Source organism: Lytechinus variegatus, chromosome 1 (genome assembly GCF_018143015.1).
Source record: "Lytechinus variegatus isolate NC3 chromosome 1, Lvar_3.0, whole genome shotgun sequence".
Taxonomy (NCBI): Eukaryota; Metazoa; Echinodermata; class Echinoidea; order Temnopleuroida; family Toxopneustidae; genus Lytechinus; species Lytechinus variegatus.
In genome coordinates, this window is record NC_054740.1 from 63934747 (window position 1) to 63961286 (window position 26540).

Sequence of the window (26540 nt, forward strand, 5' to 3'; positions counted from 1 at the left end):
TGGCAATTCATCTGCAAGTACACCTAACCCTGGACTTTACCACATAAACTGCAACCTTCTACCAGCCCCGCCCATTCTATATTACCCCTCCTCACATCTCGGAATCTTCACCGATGCACATAAAAGCAATCAATATTCGGATTGTCCAATAAACTATTCATCTAGGAATTGGGGCATAGGGCCTAAATGGTATGGGTTTGACACCAGAGACATGACGATCTACTACAAAAGATTACGTCAAAAGAAAACATTTTACCCGGGACATTTTACTGACAGCAATCTCTTCTTGTTGATCCCTCCATATATGATTATACATCTCCTCCCAACTCCCTAGACTATATACACCCTGCGAATTTGACCTATGTTACCACCCAATACGCTGATATATCCTGACTAAACTCAATCCACAAGCCAATACCCCATCCTAATCACCCATCACTCCACCCCACCCACCGTCAGCCCTCTTCCCACCACACGTCGCTAATTCGCTTGAGTAAGCACACCAATCAGAGATCGTAGCGGCAACTCCAACAGCCCGTTGAGGTTTACTTTTGACCACTATCAGTCGAGCAAAGCTTCTGGCTCAAACGGTAAGCTCACCGGGTAGCAAGCTTGGCCGTCGTTATCATATCAGTCGTGTTTTATCCTACAAGGGAGATAGGACGTCGAGTTTGTTTGTGAAACATCACAACCGCTATCACTGCAAAACCTCGTTAATCTAGATAGTCGAGTATTACTACTCTTTTGGACTCTTCTCCACATTTTTTTTTCATTAAATAGAATCTACTTTCGATACAGTTTTGCTCCCAGTTGCCACACTGTTTTGATTTTTATAGATGTCCAGTTTTTCGGCGAATTTCTCGATTCATGGAACAGAGTGCTAGCGTTTGGGCAAGCTCGGTCGAAGCTGGACCCGTCAAGCCCGCCTTACCTGATCATTCAACACCAACCAAAAAGTCTTATTCAGATAATAACAATAATAACAACAATAACAACAAAGTGATTGAACGACGTCGAAGCGAAGTGGACATTGATAGCCATCGTGAAGTGATCATCGACAGCGGGAGAATAGCTAGAGACGATAAGTGCGACGAAAGCAACTTTGATAGTGAATACAAAGAGAGAGTCGAAGAGGAGAACGAGAGTCTTGGGAGTGGAGACAGCCAGGACAGACCAGATATCCACGCTCCTGTAGTTTCTGAGTCCATCAAGAACGAGCCGTTGTCACCCGTTCAACAGACCTCATTCGCTAGTGGAGAGGCAAACCGGGAGTTCTGGGTGAAACACGAAGCGAAGCGTGGTATACCTCACCAAGTCGGTGTAGGCCATCACCAACTCGAACACAACAGCATCCTACTCCCGGGCAAAGAAGACGTTGAAGTGTTCTTCAGTAATCTTGATAAGAACCCTGCTACAGGACTGCCCCATCAGCAGTATCTTTATCCCCAGTATCATCTGACAAGTGAATCCCAAATGTATCAAAGTTCGGGTAGTATCTCCCTGCAGAGTGCCATGCCGCCGACCGTCTCTCCGGGTGGCATGCCGACATCTCAGCAGCACGGTTACGAGGCCTCGCCTACCTCCTACATTCATTCGCAATCGAGCCCGGTCTATGTACCCACAACCCGACCATCGTTCTCCGGGATGCCCCATCCTGCACAGTTTATTCAGCATATTCCATCGGTGAGCAGCCCGAATCACCAGAACCAGAGCGTCATCATGCAGGCGAACGCTCACGCTGCCGCAGCCGTGTGGAGCCCGCAGTCGGATGGAAGTGGTGGTGGCGGCGGCGGTGGAGTTGTCGGAGGGGACAGCCATCATCGAGGATATTCCTTCCCCGCCAGTCCGGCGTTAACCACGGCCAACAGTCCGTTGTCCGGGCGACACCCTGGTTCGACGCCCAATGGTCTGACTGGCTACTCCCCTTATGCCGATCCGTGGTCGAGCTTGGATGGGTCGATGTTGCATTCGAGTATGGGCCGGGGTGCAGGAGGAAACTTCGGCGGACGGAGACCAACAGGTGAGTTAATTTTATAATTTATGGATAAAAAATTCAATTGAATCATGAAAACATGTATTTGGATAATAATCATGATGAGGATGATGATGATCACCAAATAAACTAGATGTTTACAATCATTAATGTTTTTTTTTCCAATGTGCGGCGAAATTCAAATCAATCACTCTGTTTATAATATACGTTATTACAGTTGTTTGCATTTCTGTTAAGTCTGAAAAGTTTATCATTCCATAAATAAAAGAATCCAAATTTATTTTGAATGCAATGGACACGTTCTTGCTCTTGTTAAACGTTTGCAAATAAATAACGTTCAATGAAAATAAAATCTAAGCATATTGGCATCCCCTTATAAAATCGGCCTAAAATAGTAATTAATAGAGAAACGCACGTACATGGCTCAGAATGGAAATCAGAATCAAAACGTGAAAGAAGACATGAGTAAAGGGAAGATTAGGGGAGATTGAAGGAGAAGGGGGGGGGTATAACCGTAGAATATTGAAAAGAATAAAAAGTAAGAAAATTATAGGATGGTTGGAAAGAATTAAACAACCCAGGATCAAGAGTCAAAGATTAAAATGAACACTGAATAAAATTAGGAGTTATTCACTGCCCAGAACTCGACAGAAGTTAGCAGGGAATGTCTAAATAACGTCATTTGGTTCGTCACCCAAAATAATTCCATCTTGTTGGTTGATCTTTCGCTTAAAAGATGACATTTTTAGATGATTGTCATGATAATTGTGAGAGAATACGATGTTTCCATGTATTGTGATGTTCTTAGGATTCTCGATAAGAAACCTTATTAATATGCCACTTTAAAGAAAATGTTATTTGTAGTAATTTCACAATACACTGCACTATGAATTAATATTGTTGGTTATGATACTATTTTTTTTTCTTTATTGAATAATATGCGTTTTGAAAAGAGTGAAAAGACAACATAAAATGATGCAGAAATTATATTTTGTAAAAATGTGTCTTTAATAAATCTTTAGGTACATGATACACGAACAGAAAATTGATTAATATTATAATTTTTAGATCACAGTTTTTTAGAATTCGTGGAATTTTTAGATAATTTTAGGCATCAGATGATAATGCACTCTTTCAGAAGATAGAATTTAGTTGAAAATGAAGTAGTTTCGGGTACTCTTGAGGGAACGACGTGTTTTTCGAATATCTATTTTCAGTTTCCATCATGATTATGAACCCAAATTGTCCTTGTTCATTTTTCTTTGCGTTCACCTGAATTTTCACCGTTTTTCCTAAATCAACTAAGTACTGTCTGTAATATATTTTCTTTATTATCTCCTCACCCTTTCCCTAGTCCGTCGGTCACTATTTTTTCTTTTTCTCCCCTCCCCCCATTCTCTCGCCCTTCTACCCTGCAAAAACTGCAGTGTTGATTTAACACCAGCCCAGAATCTATATATGTCCACACCAGAGAAGTGTTAAACAACGCCAGATTCGTTTTGGTCTAACACCAGAAATGTGTTCATACAACACCAATTAGTATTAAAACAGCATCGGTTTGATTCCAAACTGGTGTTGTTTCAATACTTCTCTGGTGTGGACATACATAGATTCCGGGCTGGTGTTAAATCAACACCTGAGTTTTTGCATTGTACCCTCTTCCAGTGATACACGTCTCGTGTTCAGCCTTATAATCATGATAATAAAGAATGAAACTGGAGAGCGAAAATCGTTTTGTTTTCATATATATATTATACACTTCTTCTCTTCCTCCAAGTATATAGTTGAGTTGGTATTATGACTAGCGGAACTAAAAACACGGGATGCTCGCCAAGTATGCCTTATCGGTTACCATGGCAATGGGGAAAGGTATCACTTTTCGAACGATGGAAGGGGCAACCCGTTTTTATATACCACAATAATGCAAAACTTTTTTATCGAACTGAGAAAAATTACCATGGGATTCTTCCAGTTTCATATTTTATTGAAAATTTTACTGATAAGTATTGTATTTTTTTTTAGGGGAGAGGTTCAGTGAATAATCACATTTTTAATATCCACAACAAAATAGTAAATACGCTGATATTTTTTAGACCTCGTTTTCTCATAACTTGTCATTGACTTTTTGCTTTAAAGGCCGAGTCCACCCAAGACAAATGTTTTTTTTTAATAAATAGAGAAAAATCAGACAAGAATGACACTGAAAATTTCATCAAATCGGATAGAAAATAAGAAAGTAATGATATTGTAAGGTAACTAAGGTTTCGCTTATTTTTCACAAAACAGTTATATGCACAACTCAGTGACATGCAAATGACAGATCGATGATGTCCCTCACTCACTATTTCTTTTGGTTTTTGTGATCATTTGAATTACACAATGTCTAGGTTTTTACAGATTTGACAATAAGGACTAACTTGAAAAAAAATAAAATGTTAAAACAATGGTAATTCCGCATGTTCAGGGAAGAAGAAGACTCTGTTTCACAGAGAATGAGCAGAAAATGAGAATATTTCATGTATCATATAATAAAATACAAAGAAATATATAGTGAGTGGATGTCATCAGTTCCCCCATTTGCATTTACATCCGATTTTGATGAAAATTTCACTGTTATGCTTGTTGGAATTTCTCTTTTTATTCAATGAAGTTTTTTTGTTGGGGTGGACTTGTAATGTAAGTTAATGTAAGAAGTTGAACCCTCATTGATACCATGGCAACAAAGGCGAAAGCGAAAAAACAATTAATTTAGCTCGATTGGACATTCGTTTTTCAAGTTATCGTTTGTCTTGCCAATAAACCAAGTTTGTCTTGAAAAAACAGAAAATTAATTTATTCGAATTGAAGATATCATGCAAATGCTATTCAAGATGAATAAATAATTTTATCATCATGGAAAAGCGGCGCGTGTTAAACCTGTTCAATTTCCATTAAAAAAGGCCTAGAAGATTACCACATTTTCAAAATGTTCGAGTGATACTTTTGCTATATCAACTCGTTGTTAAGATAAAGCGTGATAACCTCTCAACAGCTAATTCTCTTCCCCATGAAAAAGTAGAATGTTACATGTAATCAGCATTATGAACATATTGTCAGACCTTGGCAATTGATATCATGGGATTTATGATATTTTAGTTTTCCATCGACGTTTAAGAATTATTTACTCATTCGACTGCTCTAATAAATGCCAACTGATATCACTTGGATATGAAGTAAATATGTATAACTTTTATTTAAAAATAATTGGTTATACGGTAATATAATATTTCGAATGTATTTGGGAAAAGCTACATGGTCTTACTTTGATCACATGAAACAAAACGAACCGTTGCATATATAGATCCTCCCATTTTCTTACAGGTTAAAGGGAAATGGATCTGACGAAAATCAGGAAATGGTCAAATCCGTGAATGACCAAATCCTTAGGCGAAGAGAAAGATTTCATAGTTTAAACGAGAGTAAAGTATAAAATAAAATGTCACATGTCTATATCTGTAAAGCCATTTTTAAACCAATCTGTCAGCGCGCTGCTATATATGCCTTATCAACGCTAATACCATTAAATTAGCAGTAAACGGTTAACAAGATAAAATGTTGACTATCATCTATTTTATCACAATTTATCATACTGCTAAATCGTACTCTGATTTTATTGCCATTTGAAGTTATTGTGATAAGGCTATGATAGCCTGTCTGCGAATGCTAATCGCATTATTATTATCTTTTGTTTTATGCAGTTTGCAGACATGAAATTGTTTGATAATGGCTCTGCTCTTGCTTCTCGTCCCAAGTCGTTGTTATAATACACAAAGTTATTGGATGTAACGACATGGAATGCTTCAAGAGATAATAAATTGGGATTAACATATATACCATTCGCCGATTGCAGAAGCCATTAAAATTGATAAATTACTTTTACATATTTATCCGTATTTGAAATAAAGTTCGAGAACTTGAAATAAGTTTTTGTTTTAGCGGCGTACAAAAGCGCACGAACTCAAACAGAAATCTCGGCACGTGTACCCGTACATTGGCGGCGGGCTTTGTAGTCCTCAATACTGGCACCATTCCTGCCTCCACTTCTCCCACTTCCTTCCATTTTTTCTTTTATATTTTTTTTGCTAGATTTGATCTTGAAATTGGTTTGTTTCTTTAGAGTCAGAGTATCGAGTTCCCAGAGCAAATATCCCACGATGTTTGTCGCCGCACTTGAGCCGGGGAATAATCACAGCACTACAAAGAAAAAACACTCGGGCGCGAACTGCTGAAAAATCAATTCTTATGAATCAATGAATTGTCTTATTATGAAAGGGCTCGCGAGCGGACTCTTTGCTAGCCTTTGTAAGCTTTGTCATTTCGTGTAAACGATCCTGTACAGTTACAAGAGATTAAAAGGGTACCTATGATTGTACATGGACAGGGGATTAGTAAGAGATTAATGAATAAACTTGGACAAATTTTCGAATAAAGGGGTTGTTTTTAGATGACAACCCGTAAAATCTTTTTGATGAGCGCCGCATTATTTTAGTTCGATATATACCCACTTTACTTGACGATGACTAATGGTTGCACACAACTTATTATTCTATGTTAAGATGATGAGAAAAAAAATGTTATGAAAATAGATCCTAAAGACAAGAATAAAAAGTATTCATAGAGGTTTGTCAGAGCAATATTGGTTGTCATGTAATACACCATTTCGCCGTTTTCTTTTGAATTTTGTATTTCATATAGCATGGACATTGGGTGGTCATGATTGTGGCATTTGATCATTTCTTGCCATTTCTATCTAATTTCCCGAAGATTGTTCGTGACAAATCTTTCATAAGAAGTCTCGCGACCATCATTTTTTTTTCTCGTTAATAATAATTTTTGTAAGCCCTTCCTTCAATTCATATCCAAGTCCTTTGGAAGCGACGTTTATGACATAATGTGATAAGGACGTTATGACATAATGTGATATGCGCTATATAAGAACTGCGTTATTATTATATAATTCTTCTTAGTTTACTGTATTCTCTTCCCCTTCCTCTTCTCCCTCTTCCTCTCATCCGCTATTTCCTTATTGTTATTTTGTATTTCCCCTAATATCTAAGCACCTTTTACAGGTGCATATTTGCACCTCGGTCTTGTAGCCATTATAATCCATTATAGGATGTCCCTATATTGTATTCATTTATTTTGTTCTCCTTTTATTGATCTTTGATACCAATCTGAAGGTTCTTAATTTCTTTAACACCGAAGTCCGGCACTTAAAGTGATTGGTTAACATTGGTTTGACTTTTAAAAAATCTGAGCTAGAAGGTCACACTTGTCACCTGTGTCTTTGATATGTTCCAAAAATGAAGCCCAGAAAAAAATTGCGTTCGAAAATGATTATTTAGTGCTTCAAAAATTGAAATATAAAGTGACCGGAAACACCATCTTAATTTCATCCCATACACTTATGTGTACTATTTAGGTGTCTATAAGACGCCTATTTACAAAATCGGGGTTTGCCTTGTAGTTTTAGCTTTTCATTCTCAATAATGGTTGTTTTCAGGGTTTATCAGTTCTTGTACATGCACTTGCACACATGTTTCATCTTGGTTTGAGAATTTTTTAAATCGGCTGCTCACATACCCCCTCACCCCCACCCCATTCCGATGCAAAGAACCATATAACGCAATCCCAATTCTGCCTCTTACAATAAGTCAACGTGGTAGTATACCACGTTTATACGTGAAATAAACTTCCTCATGTAAATATATGGTATATCCTTGTAAAATGTATAGTTCATAGCTTGTTTAGAATCCTGTTCAAACAATCATTAAATTTAGGAGTACCTTCCTCATAAACCGCTCGTAAAATCCCTCTCCTCTTTTGGAAGCTGGCGACGATTCGATGTAGAGATTTGGGGTGTTAATACACCGGAATCGCCACCGATTCTGAAGACCCTGGGTTTGGCTCAAAACATATTCAGAAACGTGCTAAATTATAGAGAGGATTAAAATTACAATATGTATACAGAGCCAGACCAAAACGATACCATTCCTAAACCAACGATTGCAAGTCATTAGAAATAACGTACATGTATTATACACACTTAAAATGTTGGGCAACATACTGTCCACTGTGTTGGGTAATGTATGTTGTTTAAAAAAATATTCTGGGCAATTATTTTCCAATCGAGCAAATTTGTTACCCAATTATAAAATTTATTACCCAATTTGGGCAGATTTTAACCAATAGTTGTGTGGACAGTATGTTGCCCAGGGTTGGTTAAAAGTTGGGCATTTTTTGCCCAACTATTTTAAGAGTGTATATTTAAAAATACTAATGATGAAAAAAATTGGTCGATCTAGGGTCGGTTTCGCCGTTGTCACTGTTGCATTATTGGTGTTTTAGGGGTCATGTGGTTCTTGGATAGACATCCTCTCCACTTGCAGGCCAAGGGTCGAATCTTCAATAATTTAGTTTGGTGACTTGAGCTAAGACGTGAACTAGATTAAGTATAATTTAACTTTGGAAACTGATTTTGCTTTAACATGCTTACGAGATATGACACTATGATATGAAATAAAAAAAAAAATTATAAAGACTAATAACCGAACTAAATAGAAAAATTTTGACGAATTCCAAATATTTTTTCCAGATATATTCAAACGTTGTTGTCTATGAATAAAAACCCAATATAATGTATGTTCATAATGAATTTATTGTCCGAAAATACATAAGTCTGCTTAGTATAAATGACAAGAAATTATCTTGAATCTTAACTTTAATCTCTTCGGCTTTTGTATTTACTTGCAAGATTAGTATAGACTTTGAAATATCTCGGGACTTATTCTCATTAGCGTCATCGAGTCGGAATATAGGTTGGAAAGCCTGTTTCACATGAAAAAAAAATCATGCCCTCAGCTTTCAAATTTATTACAGAGAAACGATTAAATAAAAAAAAATCTATACCTTATTTCAGAGGCATATTCATACTAGTCCAAAGTAGACTTAAGATTTAACTTTTTTTCATTGATATTTTACTGTGTGGAATTGATAAGTGAACTGTTTATAAGATTTCTAAAAAATAGATCGAGTGTTTCTTTTATTTCAATTCAGCGATAATTGACTGATTCTTATTCAAAGCTTCAAAGCGTCATTATGTCATGAAATCTTTAAACAGTAGGACCTACACGAATGAGTAAAGATCTTATTAAACCATCAAATTATTTCATAATCGCACCAATTTATTTGAAAAAGTCTTGGACCTAAACGAAATATGAAATTAAAAAAATAAAACGTCTCAGTTTTTACCAACATCCGCCGATTCTTCGCGAACATTGCGTAAAAAAAAATTCCTTCATATTAAGTGGGTTTATTTGAGTATCCCTTGAATGGTTACCGAGTCATTAAGACAATGCTAAATGTTCGCAGAAGAGGCGGGTTCTTAAAACCACTGCAAATATTTGACAAGCAGACCCCAAGATTTGTGATGACGGTCATTTATACCCTTCAGAAACCGGTCCAGGGATTCCAGTTGAAGCGCGGGAAGGAGTTCAGTTCTACATCAATCGAACGGTTGTTTGTCTTGAGTCGGTTATTTTCAATCATTATCAGGGATGATTGTTTAAAGCGACACATACCAACGATAATAATGATTTAAATCAGAAGTAGGACCCAAATTATCTTATTTATTGCGAGAGAACAAAAAGAAGCCTAGAGCGATCTGAGAACAATGGGCGGTATAATCTATATACGAATATGAACTATTTAATTTTTCAAAATATTTCTTTTAATTTCGAGTGACAGTGATTATGTTGAATCTTGACGGTATAACGTATGAGCTTTCCTACACAAAATATTGTGAGCTTTGTACAGATTCACATGCGCCCCTTAGCCGATATTCCTGGGTAGGGTGCAATATATATATACGGACAAAATTGTCTGATAAAGGGCATTTGTTATACAGGTGTGTGACTATGTTATAACCCCGTTTTTTTTTCGTCTTTATGATCTGGGGGAATACAGGACCTGTACCTCAGGTACATGTCCTCAGACAGCGCAGGAGAAATTTGTGTATGGGAAAAGGCGTATATTAAAGAGGGCAGGGTGTATAGGTAATGATGCGGTTGGGAGGCATGCCCTAAATGATTATAAAGATATGTATGCCTAAGAAGTAAAGTGGCGGAAAAGGGTAAAGAGGGAGGGTAAAACAAAGGGAGGGGTCAGAGGAGGAGGGTTAGGAGAAGGGGTGGGGATGGGAGAAGGGAAGTATCGGAGAAAGTTGTGAAGAGGGGCGGGGGCCGCCGAACCTCGGTTTGTTCGGTCACCTCATCGTATAACTACAGTCGCCAAATTCTGTAAACAAGAGAGCGCGCTTGGCTGTTCTAAAAGCCCTTTTTGTCTGAAACGATTTTTTTGCCTCCTGAAATGAGGTTTTAATCATTGTGGGTATACAGGTGGTGACATGAACTAGCCAGATACATGTCAAACTATTACACGACACGTTGCTCGTGGAATAGTCGTTAAGTCAGACTTTTCTGTGTGGACAGATCGAAGAATTAAGATGGCTCGAAGGGAAAAAAATCAAGAAAATGATACGAAATTCCTGCAAGGCTTTTTTCATATTATTATGGCATTTATTCATATTTCTACATTTCTATGTATGTTTTGAAATTTTGATAAATTGAAATTCAAAAAGTAAAACAAATATTTCAATCTCACAAGGAGACTAAGAAGTATGCTACCATGACAACGAAAATGCTGTAATTTATAGTAAAACAAAGTAACAGCTTGAATCTGTTCGGCGTCGTGATTGAGACAAATAAAGTAACTAAATTGTCTTCAATAACGCGGTAATTTTTCGAGGACCGCATGACAGTCCCAAACAATTGTAGACAATTTAAAGTTGCAAAACGACAAGCCTCGATCAAATATTACAAATAAAGTTTGATGGCGATTAAAGCCGTGCTCCTGTGTGGTATGGCCCGTCAGAGATGGCAGCCGGGTCCTCTTGCGTACGTTGTCAGAGGAGAAAGGGCGAGGTGTCGAAGGGAGACGAGGCAGACTTGATAGGAAGGATAAGGGATGAGAGGGGTTTGGGCATCTCAAGGATAGAATGCGGCGGGTATTTAGGAAGAAACAAAGGGAAAAAAAATGATTAATGATGAACAGTCACATATATCAAATAGGATAAACATTAGTTATGATTTTATCACGAGGCGTATAGGCTATATATAACCAGGGGCGTCATTAGCCAAAAATTTATAGAGGGAAAATAATGGTATATGGAGCAAAGATTCGAGAAAAAAATCGCGAGTAAGCAAATAAGATTAGACCCTCTTAATACGAATGCGTATACTTTTGCGATAGTTTTTACAATTTATTTTGTAAATAATATCATATTTCACCTTTTCCTTTCCTTTTCTTTTAAAAATTTCATTATTACTATTATTATTATTTATTTATTCCGTTTTTTTTTTTTGGGGGGGGGGGTGGATCCTCCTGTTCGCCCGTGCCTATATATATATATCATATTATCGTCCGTGATCATTGTAAAATAAACACTTGTAATTAACAATGAAACAGTGGAGTGAATTCGAAATAATATTCATGATCACCATGAAAGCTTCGACGACAGTGCATAATTATGGCATTGTAATGTAGCTCGCGCAATAAGAAGGTTAATGAACTAATGTAACTCCCGGAAACCTCTGACAACTTCCAAACTTTCTCAAAGTGATATTCGCGACGATGTTAATGTGTTGATGACGTATGAATTGAATGGAACTCCGTATCAGTCTTCTACCAAGAGAGAGGGTCATTAGAGCAAGCAAGATGAGGGTGAAGTCCTCGTCTAACAAACACGTAACCAAATATAAAAAAGGGTTATTTTAATGTTTTTTTTCCTCTATGAGGTGTTCTATACGACCCATTGAAGAACAGAATGACTGCCTTTGCGGTAGAAGAATGAGAAAATGAAAAGTTAATCATTTTTAAAAGACACGTCTGAATTAATATAAATTGCATGGAAAACGTGACTAAGAACAAGGGGCTTGAGTTTCAGAAATTAGTAGTTAGGTGAGAAAAATAATACATTTACCTTCTTGAACTTTTTTTTTTCAAAGAGGATTTTCGCTATATTTTGTATTTCTTAAATTTTCTAGAAAATTGTTATTACAAAGATAATGTTGAGAGAACATATCGCATAAAATTTCAATTACAAAAAAAATTATCAAAAATAGTTTGTTAATGAATATTAATAATAGCCAATTTTTATAAAGCGCTTTTCCCAGAATGGCCCAGTACGCGTTACATCATGTTAGTGTATTACAGTTTACATGATATATTCAGCAGTTATGTCTTATCGTAGGCCTGTACGTTGTAGGCATGTACATCTGTCCAACAACTACTACTACTACTACTACTATTACTACTACTACTACTACTACTACTACTACTACTACTACTACTACTACTACTACTACTACTACTACTACTACTACTACTACTACTACTACTACTCCTACTACTACTACTACTACTACTACTACTACTACTACTACTACTACTACTACTACTACTACTGCTACTACTACTGCTACTACTACTACTACTACTACTACTACTCCTACTACTACTCCTACTACTACTCCTACTACTACTACTATACTACTACTACTACTACTACTACTACTACTCCTACTACTACTCCTACTATTACTCCTACTATTACTACTACTACTACTACTACTACTACTACTACTACTACTACTACTACTACTACTACTACTACTCCTACTACTACTCCTACTATTACTACTACTACTACTACTACTACTACTACTACTACTACTACTACTACTACTACCACTACTACTATACTACTACTACTACTACTACTACTACTACTACTCCTACTACTACTCCTACTATTACTACTACTACTACTACTACTACTACTACTACTACTAATACTACTACTACTACTACTAATACTACTACTACTAATACTACTACTTATCCTCCTCCTCCTCCTACTACTATACTACTACTACTTCTATACTACGACTTCTACTTCTACTACTACTACTACTACTACTACTACATTCACTGCTAATATACTACTACTAACTTTTATACTACTACAGCTTTTTCTTCATGGCATATGAGTGGAAATTGGGGCATTTATAGGAATAAAAAATATGATTTTGTGATATATCATTTTGACGTAATATTCACCAAAATATAATATTCCACTAAATGTTTCTTTTCTTTTCTTCCCTTTCCTTTTCCTTTCTCTTGTTTTCTTAGTCGTGAAGATTTTTAAATATTTTTGTTTTATTTATTATTATCATTTTTTTTTTTTGGGGGGGGCCTCCCAATCCCATCTGTAGGCCAGGGCTGTTATTATACAGACAACAAGTGCCACTGTTGCTGCTGCTTATACTTATAATGATACTGCTATTCATGCTAATAAAACTCACTTCCACTACCATCTCTACCACCACACCGCCATGTCGTCGCCATATCAGTACCCGGCGAAGTGGTTGTAGACTGACACTAACACTTTTTTCTAACACTTTTTGGGTTTACTTCCACTTGGTCTAATGCCAATTCGTCCAATTACCAACTCGTCTGCTATCATTTGGTCTACCATTTGTTCGTCCACTGTCCACATGGTCTAATTGTCAGTTCGTCCACTCACCATTTCGTCTAATAACTAGTTGGTCCAATAGCCATGTTGTTCATAAACCATTTGGTCTAATTGGATTAATTGGGCGAAATGAATGAAAAGAAAATGGGTATTAGACCAACTAATTATTAGACGAAATGGTTATAGACGAACTGGTGATTAGACGAAGTGATTATTGGAACAAATGGTTATTGGACCAAATGGTTGTTAGACGAAATGTTGATGGATCGAATGGCATTAGACTAAATGAAGGTAGACCATGTGACGAGTGGACAAATTGGCAATAGACGAATCGGCAGTTTACCTTTTTTTTTTCTTCTTCAAAACTACGGTAAGCCAAAAAAGGGTAACGTCTTTGAGCAATAAATCAAGTCGAATTGCGATCCCTAATAATGTATACAGCGGTTTGAGACATGGTGCCCCCTGCTTGAAAGTTCACTATTCGTTTATTTGAAATGTTGACTAATACGCCATCAAACACACGTCTCTAAACTATCATAGTCTCTACTTTCAAACGTCTTTGCTGTTTATTCATAAATAACTCGCAATTTATTATATTCGTAGTTGTTTTGCCAAATGAAAATAAGTCCTATATCTAAGAGGAAAACATTCGAAAGAAGGATGAAAAATTATATACAAATTGCTTTTACTTTGTCATGTATCTGCACCATTTTAAAGTCTTTTTTTGTTATGTAATTCATTGCTTTCATTGCACTAAAGTAAAAAAAGGAACAACCAAAATTGAACATGTGAAATGGACATAAAACTAGTTTTAACCTTGCCTGTTAGGTATTTACTGAACCCCCACCCCCTACAAAGAAGGAAGAAAATGTTGATGTCATTTCAACGTTAAGACTTTGAAGTTTCTTCGGTTTTCTATAGTTTCATCCCAACCTAATTGATGCAGGCATAATGATTGCATCCGACTAAAGAAACGTATGCTAATATCTGTGATTGAAAAGCGAATAAAACATATAATATAAAAAGAGGGCTATTTTCTTCTTGCAAAATATAGTCTGATTGTAGTAAGGCTACATGCGCGTCGTGACTCGTGCGCTTTTGACGGATACACTTGTAAGAAACGCTCCGTTTAGACTACGTTTCGATCGCTTTGTTTGTTTACATCCAAAGAAAGAGAGTGAACAACGTTTGGAGACTGAAAGTGCCTCGTTTTTCTGTCTTCACCTCAATACGACAGTCAATTTAGTCGCATTTCTGTTTAGAATTTGGAAAAGTAGGCATGATTCGGAAGAAGAAAGATGGTAAAACGTGATTTATTTTCATCAGGGTTATTTAACAAGCATGTTAAACTCAAAGCGAAGTACGGCGGTCGCAGTGGACCCGCATTTTGGAGTCAAGTTGATTTATTAGATTCTCTGTAAACAACGCTTGACGTTCCTGCCAATGGGAAAGGAAGGTGGGCAAATTAACCAAGAAGGCAAGGGTTTAAATCAAAATAAAAAAAATGAAGGGGGAGAATGCTGAAGACTACAGACTAGATAACTTAAAATGTTGTGTCATTTTTTTGCAATATGTGTCTAGGCCTATACTTATTTTTTCCCAATAATTTGATATGCAATTCCCTTACTCCCCCTCCCCTCTCTCTCCCCCGTCTCCCTCCATCCCCACTCCCCCTCTCAACCCCTCTCTCATTCCTTCTCTCCTATTTTGTCCGATACCCAAGTATCCACTAAAATGTTGTAGCATCTTCGTGTTGGTACGTCATCAATTACTCTGTTTTCCTGCTGCATTTTTCTTCCCTGTCTACAATTCTGCTCATTCGTCATGAACGACGAGAAACCTGATCACTGCGTGTTTCTTGTCAATGACAGCGTAAATGACTACCTCGTCGACATCGACAGGACTGCGACATTCTTTCTCGTCACAATAAAACCTTAATTAGGAGTCACCTAAAATAAACAACATTGACAAATGGCGTCCCATACTCCTCTCAGCCGGACCTTTTTTATCACTCTCTCGGAAAATGAAAATTTACCTAACTGTAATTGATTTGTAGTTGCATATTAAATATTGGAGAGGTTTTGATTTTTCTTTTGAATGAATTTAACAGAATCACTCTTGTAACTTTACGACCCTAATTTGTCTTTTTGAGCCTCTTCTGAATTTTGGCAATTAAAAAGGTCATGAATTCATTATGGTAATTGTCGAATGAGACATACACTGTTGAAAACAGAAGGCTTTACGGAAGAAAAAACTTTAAAAAAAATAACAGAATCATTCTGTAAATTTCTATTTTCCGCAATTCAAAAGCACAGGTCTATTTCTAAAAGGGGAAAATGGTTGTTAGTACAGTAAATTTGTAACTATAAATTTTCTCTAATTTTACACAATTCATGTAAGATTGCACAGTACATTAAGATAACAAGTCTTTTGTTTTGTACTTTATTTATTTAATCACGATTAAAAGGTCTGTTATCACCAAGGTCGTGAACAATGCAAAAACAATACAAAATGAATTTACAAGAAAAAAATACAACGAAAACATAATACAACAAGATATGAAAATTATGCAAAAAATAATAGCAAAATTGAAGTACAGAAACAAAATAATAAATGTTCTAAAAGCGTACTTTGTCACATGAAAAATTCGACGGTCTTTTCACAAAACGATCCCCGAGTGTTTGATTGCATCGGTTATAAAATCTGGACCCCGATGTCCTCCACGAGCTGTCCATCTTCCGTCAGAGTAAATTATCCTCAGGGCAGGAAAGATCTAATTACTTGCACCACTGGTCAGCCAAGTCTATTAAAGGGGAAGTTCACCCTAAAGAAAACTTTGTTGTAAAAATAACAGAAAAAATAATAAAAAATATTGGTTAAGGTTTGAGGAAAATCCATTAAAGAGTAAGAAAGTTATTAGAGTTCAAAGTTTTGGATTTGTGACGTCATAAACGAGCAGCTGCCCCATGTGTTATGTAATATAAAATGCAAGAATTTCAAATTTTGTATGGTTCCTCATGACTTAATTTTGTTATCTATTTATGATCGGGTGTGAAATGATTTGTCTATTGATATACAAAAGGTACAGTGAAAAACATTTTCAATTTTCTGAGAAAATGACATTTCATTGATTTTTTACCATTCGCTATGTAAGAATGCTGCTCGCATATGACGTCACAAATCAAATAATTGAAATTCTAATATCTTCTTAATTACTTGATGGATTTTTCTCAAACCTTTGGCAATATTTTTTATTATTTCTTCTGCTATTTTCACAATAAACTTTTTGTCAGGGTGAACTATCCGCTTTAAATTCGAATTGAAGTGATTGATAATTGGTCAAGAATAGCTCGTAAATCCTTCACTCTTCGACAGTTTTATATATAGTACTCAGTTAGTTGGTATTTGATGTACATAATCATGTTAAACCTGCTAACTTTATTGGTTACTTATTTCATAATTTTGTCTGTACACATCATTCAGAAGCGCGTACACAAGAATAGAGTGATAGAATGATTATAGCATGACACAGGAAATATTACATGCGAAAGTGGGAGTTTCGCTATTTTTGTCCTCAAGATGTGTGGTTACTTCAGTGTACATGTATTCACCTTTTTTATTTGATTGATTTTTTCGGGGGGGGGGGGGTGGGGGTGGCATATTTCATTTAAGGAATAAAACTTTTTTTCATCGGGGTGGGAGGTATTTCATGAAGCGCATCTGTATTATTATGTAGTGATACTTTTATTGTTGATTTTCTAATTGTTTCTGTGTAGAGAACACTTTTAAAAGTGTTTGACAACATACTGTCCATATAATAATGGGTTGAAACTTTATCCACTTCTGGGTAGTTTTAAACCAATAATATGTGCTTTGGGTGAAAACTACACAGTATTGGTTTAAAAGTACCCAGAGTTGGATAATTGTTTTTACCATTTTTTAATTTTTGTGTGGACAGTATGTTGCCAAACATTTTAAGTGTGTATAAAATTATGTATATCGTCGAAGTTTATATAGCTGAAGGCAACGCCTTACGCATAGTTGAATAACTATCATAAGCTAAAATAAGCAATTATAAGGAAAGTTAAGAACTATTAACTAGAAATGAATGAGTGTGTGAAGAAAGATTGGGAGTGGTATTTTGTTCTCTCTTTTCAGAACAAAGCGACACCTTTTTACTTCTTTCCAAACCATCCTTCTGCTTTCAAGAGTAACTTTTTTTCCGGATGCTGCCACACACCCACTCCCACATCGTTTGTGTACGAAGCTGTTCGATCGTCACTGATTTAGAAAGCATAACAATCTTCCCCATGGATTTATGTTTTGAGGAGATAATACCTCGTCCAACAGCTACATCCAATGATGTATATTTGTTATCATTGTTACGTCATGTGCTCTGAAAATCATATGCCACTACTGCCACAACTTCTGCTGAGGGTCTTAAAGCCGTGCGTGCGGTGTTACCAATGCAAATAAATTTTTCTTTGGGGGTGATCACGCGAAAATAATGTCGGTGGCACTTTACTGCAATGTCTTCACCACCTAAACATACACAAATGCTTGTGGAGTAACGAAGAAAATAAATTAGGGTTGGTCATCCAGCGTGTAATTATTTACTGACGTCGATTGTTTTTTGAAGAGCTATGCAGAGAAAGATTGAGACAAAGAGAACAGAAAGTATAAGTTCACTCCGAATTTCATGATTTTGAAATGAATTAAGATCAGCTGTGAATAATGGCCAGCCAAACTCGTATCTGGATCAAGATCGAAATTTCAAGATTGTTGGTTCGGTTCTTTTAGATAAGAAAAATAAATTTGTAAGCCCAGAAGTTCTATAGGCCTATCAGATCCAGAATTCATCACCGACACTTCCATAGACTTGAAGAAGCAAATTTCTAATTAGAACCAATATTATTTCAGTATCACTACACTCTAAAAACACTGAGTAACATTTTACCCAATATTGGGTAGAAAGGGAACATGTATGTTGGGTAATCCCCCCATATTGGGCTATTTCAACGTATCATTGCCTAGAATTTACAAAATATTTGGCAAATTGTGTATCTTTTACCCAACCAACATGCATGTTTACCCAATATTCGGTAAACCCTGTTCTTAGAGTGTATCAGGTTATACATAATACTTCAAGACATCATAATGCGCCTATTATAATTATGTATACACAGCTGATAATATAGGCCTATGAATTATATTTGTCATGTGCAGGATGATGCTTGTGGTTTATAATCATTAATTTGATTAAAATACAGTGCAATTTGGCTATCCATTTCAATATCAGGTATTAAACATGAGATTTCTCTTTTTTTTTCTTATCAATCTTAAAATGTTACACAAATTCAATCACTTTAACTGAAAGAAGCATAGTCTGATCCGAATATAAAACAGAGGTGTATATAAGATACAAGAGTTGGTTGAAAAAAAAATGCTGAGTTTTTCAGCCAATGTCTATTGCTCGTAGGGAGACGTTCAACATTTCCGTCCGATCGAACTTTTTCCAAAATTAAATTGCGAGTTGAAAAGTTACAAATGAATAAACGAGGAAATAAATATGGAATATTAGAAAGATACCGTTTCGGATGGAAAACATATATAGGAAAGAGCCAGCCATGTGAGTAGCGTATATTATCTACCCATCGTTATCATTGAACTCATGTTTAGGTGTGGTAACACGTTAAGGACATCCATGGCTATTTCCTGCGTGATAAACGAAGAAATCAATGATCCCTCTTTCGCCTTATCAAAAGAGAAACGGAAAAAGACACAAACATTTGCACTTATAGGACAAGGGATATGAGATATGCTAACACCGCACTAACTATGCTCTTACACCGGAATCTTAATCCGATACACATTCATGATATGCCTGTAAAGGAAGAAAAATAATCATTTTTATTGTTTTATTTTGAATATTTATCACTGCCGATGAAATATGATGGAGATTTTATCGCTTGTATCGTCACACGATGCATTTTTGTATTGATTTCACCCACGCTGGGTAGTACAGGGGGAAAATGATTTTATCTTTTCTAACGATTTTCAATATTTTATTTTTTTAGTATTTCTTCCTTCTTTCATCACCTTATTTTCGTAAACGGTTAGGAAAAATACTTCTTCGTTTTTAGTGAAACCGCTGATCAATGATATTTGTGGCCCAACAGCTCTCAAAACGGCATCTTAACCATCTTGCAAATGAAGAAAACATGCACTGTTCTTGTTTACCGCGGTATATCTCTGGCATCTAGCCGGACAGACACGGCAGGAATTATCCGACAAAACTGTTCAATGTTTGTAATTGTACATAGGCCTTTACCCAACAGGTGCATGTTAAATGATTTTATCTAGTTTTGTAATAAAACAACAAAACGCAATTTAAATTTTGTGATTCTTGTAACTCGCGGGAATTACCACGACATATACCAGGTATAACCTTTGAATTCGTATATAGTATGAAATATTGTAATAGGTGTGAATTAACCTGCCCAACTTGTCAAACAAACACCCTTATTTGTTGCAGTAAAATAAAAGTTATAAAATAAAGTAATTTCCAATAGTACTATTGAATATAATTTTTACTTATTTATTTATTAGTTTATTTATCTATTCATTTATTTATTTATTCATTATTCATTCATTACTTTATACTTAATTCATTCATTCATTCATTACTCGATTCATTGATTTTATTCATTCGTTCATTCATTTATTTATTCATTCATTCATTCATTCATTATCCATTCATCCATCTATTCATTCATTATTCATCCATCCATCCATCCGTCCGTCCGCCCATTCATTCATTCATTCATTCATTCATTCATTCATTCTTTCTTTCTTTCTTTTTTATTCCTTCCTTCCTTCCTCTTTCCTTCCTTCCTTCCATCAAATTTGAAAATTGAAAAGAAAAAAAAGAACGAAAGGTTTGTTTAAAAAAAAAATCCCGAATAATTAAGAGATAGTATACCTTGTCTTTAATAATAAGAAGCAAATAGATTAAATCATGGAGCTATAATAACTCCATTATTAAATCAGGGAAAATGTGGTACCTTATACTAAGAGTACATATATTAAAGGGGGGAAAGAAAGAGAAAAAATCGAAAGAAATTAATGAACGATCACATCAAAATTTTTCAGGGGGAGTTTGGAGTAGCGCAATAGAACCTTGATATTGGTTGGTTTGTTGGTTTAAGCACGCTACCACTGGGATTAGGGGGTGTCCGGTGATGGGGACCATCGGGGCACACTTTCACCCCTGCTTGGGATTACGTAATTAAAATTATCTTAACCACGTGTGGTCGAAGTGAAAGACACATGTCAAACTCACTAGATTGATTGGGAAGTCGGCTGACTGACAGGTTAAAGGAGTGAATAAAAATAAATAAAACATGAAAATAAAATGACATTCTTTAATCGAATTCCCAATTTCCAAAGACACTCAATATTTCTAAGTTATGTATAATTGTTTCATGGAATGAATAAAGAATTTGAACTCAGTTCGACCGATTTTTCTAGACGGTTTCAGCTGATAGTTTACCCGTCTCTATCGGGCTCCAACGTAGCTTCTCTGCTTAACTTCGTGCATTTTTTTTTGGAGTCCGTGCTCTCCCAAAGCATAGGTCCATGCCCAAAGTAAAGGCCTATCATTTCATCGAAGACAATTTATATGGAGACATATTTATGTACTAGTAAGTATTTTATTTGATTACGTAAATAACTGTTTTCTTCTTCCGATAGGCTTAATTATGACCCCCTTTTCTTGTACTTGTGAACGTTTAATGTTATAATCAATGGATCTTTATTGGTATTGTATTATACCTCAAAGTGAACTTGGCAAATTATTTCTTTTCTCGCTTCACACTAAAAAAAGTTTGAACCCTAAATTGAACACTTGGACCAACCTTTTTGGATCTAATCTTGCACCCTAAGTGGCAAAAGGTGCAAAAATGAACCTTTATCATTATTTACACAAAGAAATGCTCGTTTGCACCCTAAACGGTGCAAATTTGAACCCTTTGAGGTGCTTAATATTTCAAATTTTAAAAAGGTCAAATTTCAACCTTTATTTCATGGTTCACTTATGCATCGTATGGGATGCTTAATATAGCTAATTGCACCCATAAAGGTGCATAAATAAGCAAAATTGCACTCATTGGCACCCCTTGGGTGCTGCTTTTGTACCCATCCCTATGGTTCAAATTTGAATCCCTGTTTCTTATTGTGTATGTTAATTTTTCATTATCATTATCGGTGCAATGAACACCATTTTTCTCAGTGAAAATATTATATGCAATCCTACATGGAAATAAATGAAATATAAGTGTAAATGGCTCATGTTTAGTATACACACCGGAATATCATAATTAAAAAAACTTTAACATAATAGTTTTATAACAAACTTTCTTAAATGCGAAAATCTTAGGTAAATTTTCCACATGATGTTTGCATATTTCCCGGCATATTTCTAAGACTGAGGCGCGCTTTCCCCTGAAGTACATTCTCAATCGCGAGTATCTGATTTGATATGCCCGTCAAAATAAAAGTTAAGGATAGGAAAACTATTATTGTTGTAGCCTTGATGATAATATAGTTGAATATCTTTTTCCGGGGGAATCACCGCCTATTAATACTGTCACAATCTCGTGTTATTACTGATACGGGTGATAAAACTTGGGCGATTAAAAAAAAACGAAGCTGTTATGTCTGCAATGAGGATTGCGATTAGATCTCAAGTTTAAGTACAATTTCAACCCATAATCTGTGTGAAGGCTATATAACTTTAACGTGCCCTAAAGATATGAACGGCTAAACATACAGCGATATACATGTCCATATCTTTTTCGGTTATGATACTCTATCTTCGGTCGTGTGCTACTGCTACTTCTCGTGGCGATATCGCGTTTACATACCTAATTTACCCCAATATAAATCGAGATAACTTGATTTTCGTCTGGAACCATATAAATCTGTCAGTCGCACACAGTCTATATAAAGAAAATCACGCCAATGTATCTTTGATCCCAACAACTAATCTTTTATATTTTTTTTCCGAAGACATGGTATATAGGTAGGCCTATGTTGCATCATGGATATTAGCCTATGTTGTATTATGCGATTATCAAATTACTTAACGTAATGTCATGTGACTTATCTCCCGCTATCTATGTTAGAAGTTTCTTAGAAATTACTATCCCGGGTCGCGACACAGTTCCCTTGGATGGTTTCCGTCATTATGTTCATTTCATTTTAATTGCGTTTTTAATCATTATTTCATTCAAGTATTATTATGTTTTAATAGTCAGAATTCGATATTCAGGGTATGATGATCGCTCGATGAAACGTTATAAAATTATTTTCTATTACTATCTTCAACATTGTTCTAAGAGTACTTGTCATTATCATTGTTAAAACATTTATTAATCATGTTAGGTCAAACGTAATTGTTTAAACTGTTTGGTGAAACAATTATGTAGTAATATAGTGTGCACGATTTTAGCGCTATCACCATCCTTTCCCGTTATTTTCTTCATTATCCCAATGCTTTATTTTTCACAAGTTTCTTTCATTATTGATAGAAAAAAACGAAAATTCCATGATTTTCCTTGATCGAAGATTCCCCAATATTTCTCTAAAATACCTTATTTTTTCTGAATATATTACATCATTAATCAGTTTGTTTTATGATTTTTAATATGAAAATATATTTTAAGTTCTATAAAATATTCAGATGTTAGTTACCTGCAAAATTAATTGTATCTTCCTAAGATTTCCCCTCTAATTTGATTATTCTTAGAACGATTTTTTTGGCTGAAATAATTATGACAAAATAAATTTTCTATGTTTTAAATGAAAAATTATAATGCCATTTTGCGCACCCAGCTGTAAACTTTGCAGGCGCACTTGGCCATGGCGTGAGAAATATTAGCCACAGAACTGTTCGCTTAGCAACCTGTTACAGCATGTACAGAGTACTTGATTAATACACATTTAATAGAAGACGGAGAAGCCGTGTAATTATCATCTAATCACAACTCAAGTATCCATTTACTATCGTACAATACCACGAAGCCAATCTCCCCCTCCTCAACCCCCTTCAACCAAAGACCTATACTTCAAATTGGAGTGGAGCGTGTTGTTATAACTAACTACCTTTGTCTTTTTAGTTCATCGCAATTCTCACGAAGGTCTTATGTCATTTGTTATAATAAATTGTTAGCATTTATATGTGTAAAATTCGAATCCGGTTTACAAATGCCGCCATATATCATTCAAAAGTTTGAATGATAACGGTACCTTGATTTGATCATGTTAATTACTTGTATAGATTTTCTAGCTCTGTATTGCCAAAAAATGGAGAGAGACAAGAGAGAGAGAGATTAAGTCTAGAGAGACAGACAGATAGACGAAAGAGGATTACGGATTGGAAGGATGAAAGATATACTTAGAAAGAAGGTTGATGCGTATTTTAAAAAATCTAGGTGAAAAGTAAGAATCAAGGATACGGTGTCATTTTTGTTAGAGAGGTTAGTTAAGAGAGAGAAAAAACCTAGAAATATGAGTGGTTTGAGGAGGAATTATTTTGGTTATTTGTCTTTGCACAAGAGCGACCGACAATCGGTAATGAGTGATTCATTAAGTCTATAAGTAAATGTAGCTTATCTCAAGAGGGACAAAATACCCTCAGATGCCGCTTTTCACACACACATACACAGGGGCGGAGCGACGGAGGGGGGGGGGGGGCGGCGGCCACCCCCAACAATTTTTTAAGTATACAGTCAACAATAACAAAAGTGTGTGGGGGGACAAGAAAAAATGATAAAGAAAAAAATGAAAAATGTAGTTCTATATAGTGTCCCTGTTAATCAAATTTAATAATGACATCACTGTTGTGTCATCTTTACCCCCTCCTCCCAAAAAATTAAAATTATATTAGCACCACCACTACGTATAGACATTCAATCAAAACTATTAACCAACTAGTGAATGGATTACATTTCGACAAATAGGTCAATTTTAAAGGTAAAATACACCCTCCAGAAGATATTCCGCTTGCTGTGGCACTCATGACCTGGGCTAACTTAAAGGAAACCAAAAACACAAGAAGAGAAGCAATCTTAATGGAAAGAGTAAAATTAGAGGAACAATTAAAAAAAAGTCTCATCAAAATCGGTTATGAAATAAGCAAGTTATGGACGTTTAAAGTGTCTTTCTATGGGGATCCTCAAATTGGCAAACGGACTTAAAAATGGCTGATTTTGTGGACATTACTCTCCATTTGTTTTATTTTACATATTTCACAATCATCTCCTCCTGACCTTGACACAATTGTGGTGTGAATTATATTTCCCATGACATATGTTGTGCTCAGAAGGAAACAAGGTGCAATTTGAAAGATAATGAGGAAAATATGAAAATTTGTGTACAAAATGAATGGAGAAATGTATATCTCTTTGAGAGTTGTCCACATAATCAGCTAGTTTGAAGCACGTTTTGCCAATTTGAGGATCCCCAAAGAAGAGTTTTCAAACTCACATAACTTGCTTATTTCATAACCGATTTTGATGTATTTTTTTATAACTGTTCTTCTCATTTTACTCTTTCCAATAAGATTATTTCTCTTCTGGGTTTTGGTTTCCAAAGTGATGTTAAAGAGCATTCAAAATAAAAATAATATAAACGATGTTAAGATAAAAAACAGAGTACTTGACAAAATTTAATCTTTTGCGAGGTAATGATCTAATGGTTATTTTTGGAGGGGTAGAATAAACAGAAACGAAAAAAAAAACAGTTTCTCGTCAGTCAACATGAAAATATTGAAATCATGGATTATCATGCAAAAATAATTACTTAACTAAATGAGCTCACTTCTTTCTGAGTGTAATTCAGGTGAACATTTTAGGACGATCCTAATTCTGTTAAATGCTATGCAAAATCTTCAGGCGACTAGCGCCCTTCGTTCTCCAGTCAGTAAATATGTGATAAAATAATGAAATCTAGCTTTATATTTGGTTGCTGTGATTGCGTCCTTGTCCTTGTATAGGCCTACTGCTGTCACTGCATGATCATTGATTGCATGACGAGGAAAGAGGTTTGGGATGAGTTTTTGTTAATACCTCGTTCACACTGTCGTGCAATCCTTTTACGAAAGCCACGATTGACCTCACGTAACTGATCGCGAAAATTTGTTAAGCATTCAAAATTCTTCTGCGATCAATAAGATTACCACGACTGATATGATAAGATCTGATACGATCTTATAAGATCACTACGATTAACTCAACGATTAAGTATACGAGGTTTGAATTGTGTCGCAAGTCGTGAATGTGGGAACTGTATAGGTATAAAACGAACATAGTACGTGCTGGACGATTAGTATGGTGATGACGAGACGAAGTTCAGTTATGAAATGATGAATTACTTGGTTCGCTGGGATGACATGATTAATTAAATGAGATTCCTGTCAGTTTCTTAAAGATACAAGGCCGCCCAGGTGAAGAATGGGAGACATGATTGATGACGGGGAAGTCAGAGGTTTCAAACGAAGCCCCTCAAACAATGTTGCCAATTTGAACTCTGTTTCCTGTGTTTTCCGAGTTTGTGGTTTCATGAAATCAATCCGTTGTTTTTATTGGAGGGTATCTTGTAGGATGACCTTTGACATGGCTTCTCATAGCCCGATTTCGAAATGCAACCCAGGTCGTGGAAGTGCCTATTGTCTTATTGTTATCCCCCATTCTTTTGAAATATCGAGTCAGGGACGATTTGTGTTCAAATATCATATTTTTTTATTGAATGCTAAAGTATTAGAACTTGAGTGTGCTGTACCCTGAATCCTTGTTATTTTTTGTAATGTTTTGGTGTAGGCATTTTACCAAGTTCAACTTTCTCTTTATAATTTGA

At 35.7% G+C, this 26540-nt stretch overlaps 1 protein-coding gene across 2 annotated transcripts in view; it reads left to right on the forward strand.

Annotated features, from left to right (window-relative positions):
- The first annotated feature begins 615 nt into the window (after window positions 1-615).
- LOC121419686 (transcription factor GATA-3-like) overlaps window positions 616-26540 on the forward strand; it is a 38569-nt gene continuing 12644 nt past the window's right edge. Inside the window, exon 1 of one of the 2 annotated variants that reach the window (XM_041614153.1) lies at window positions 616-2020. In XM_041614153.1, the coding sequence (XP_041470087.1) occupies window positions 868-2020 (1153 nt within the window). In that variant the 5' untranslated portion in view covers window positions 616-867. The remainder of the gene's footprint in view (window positions 2021-26540) is intronic. The other variant, XM_041614147.1, reaches the window with a different exon arrangement.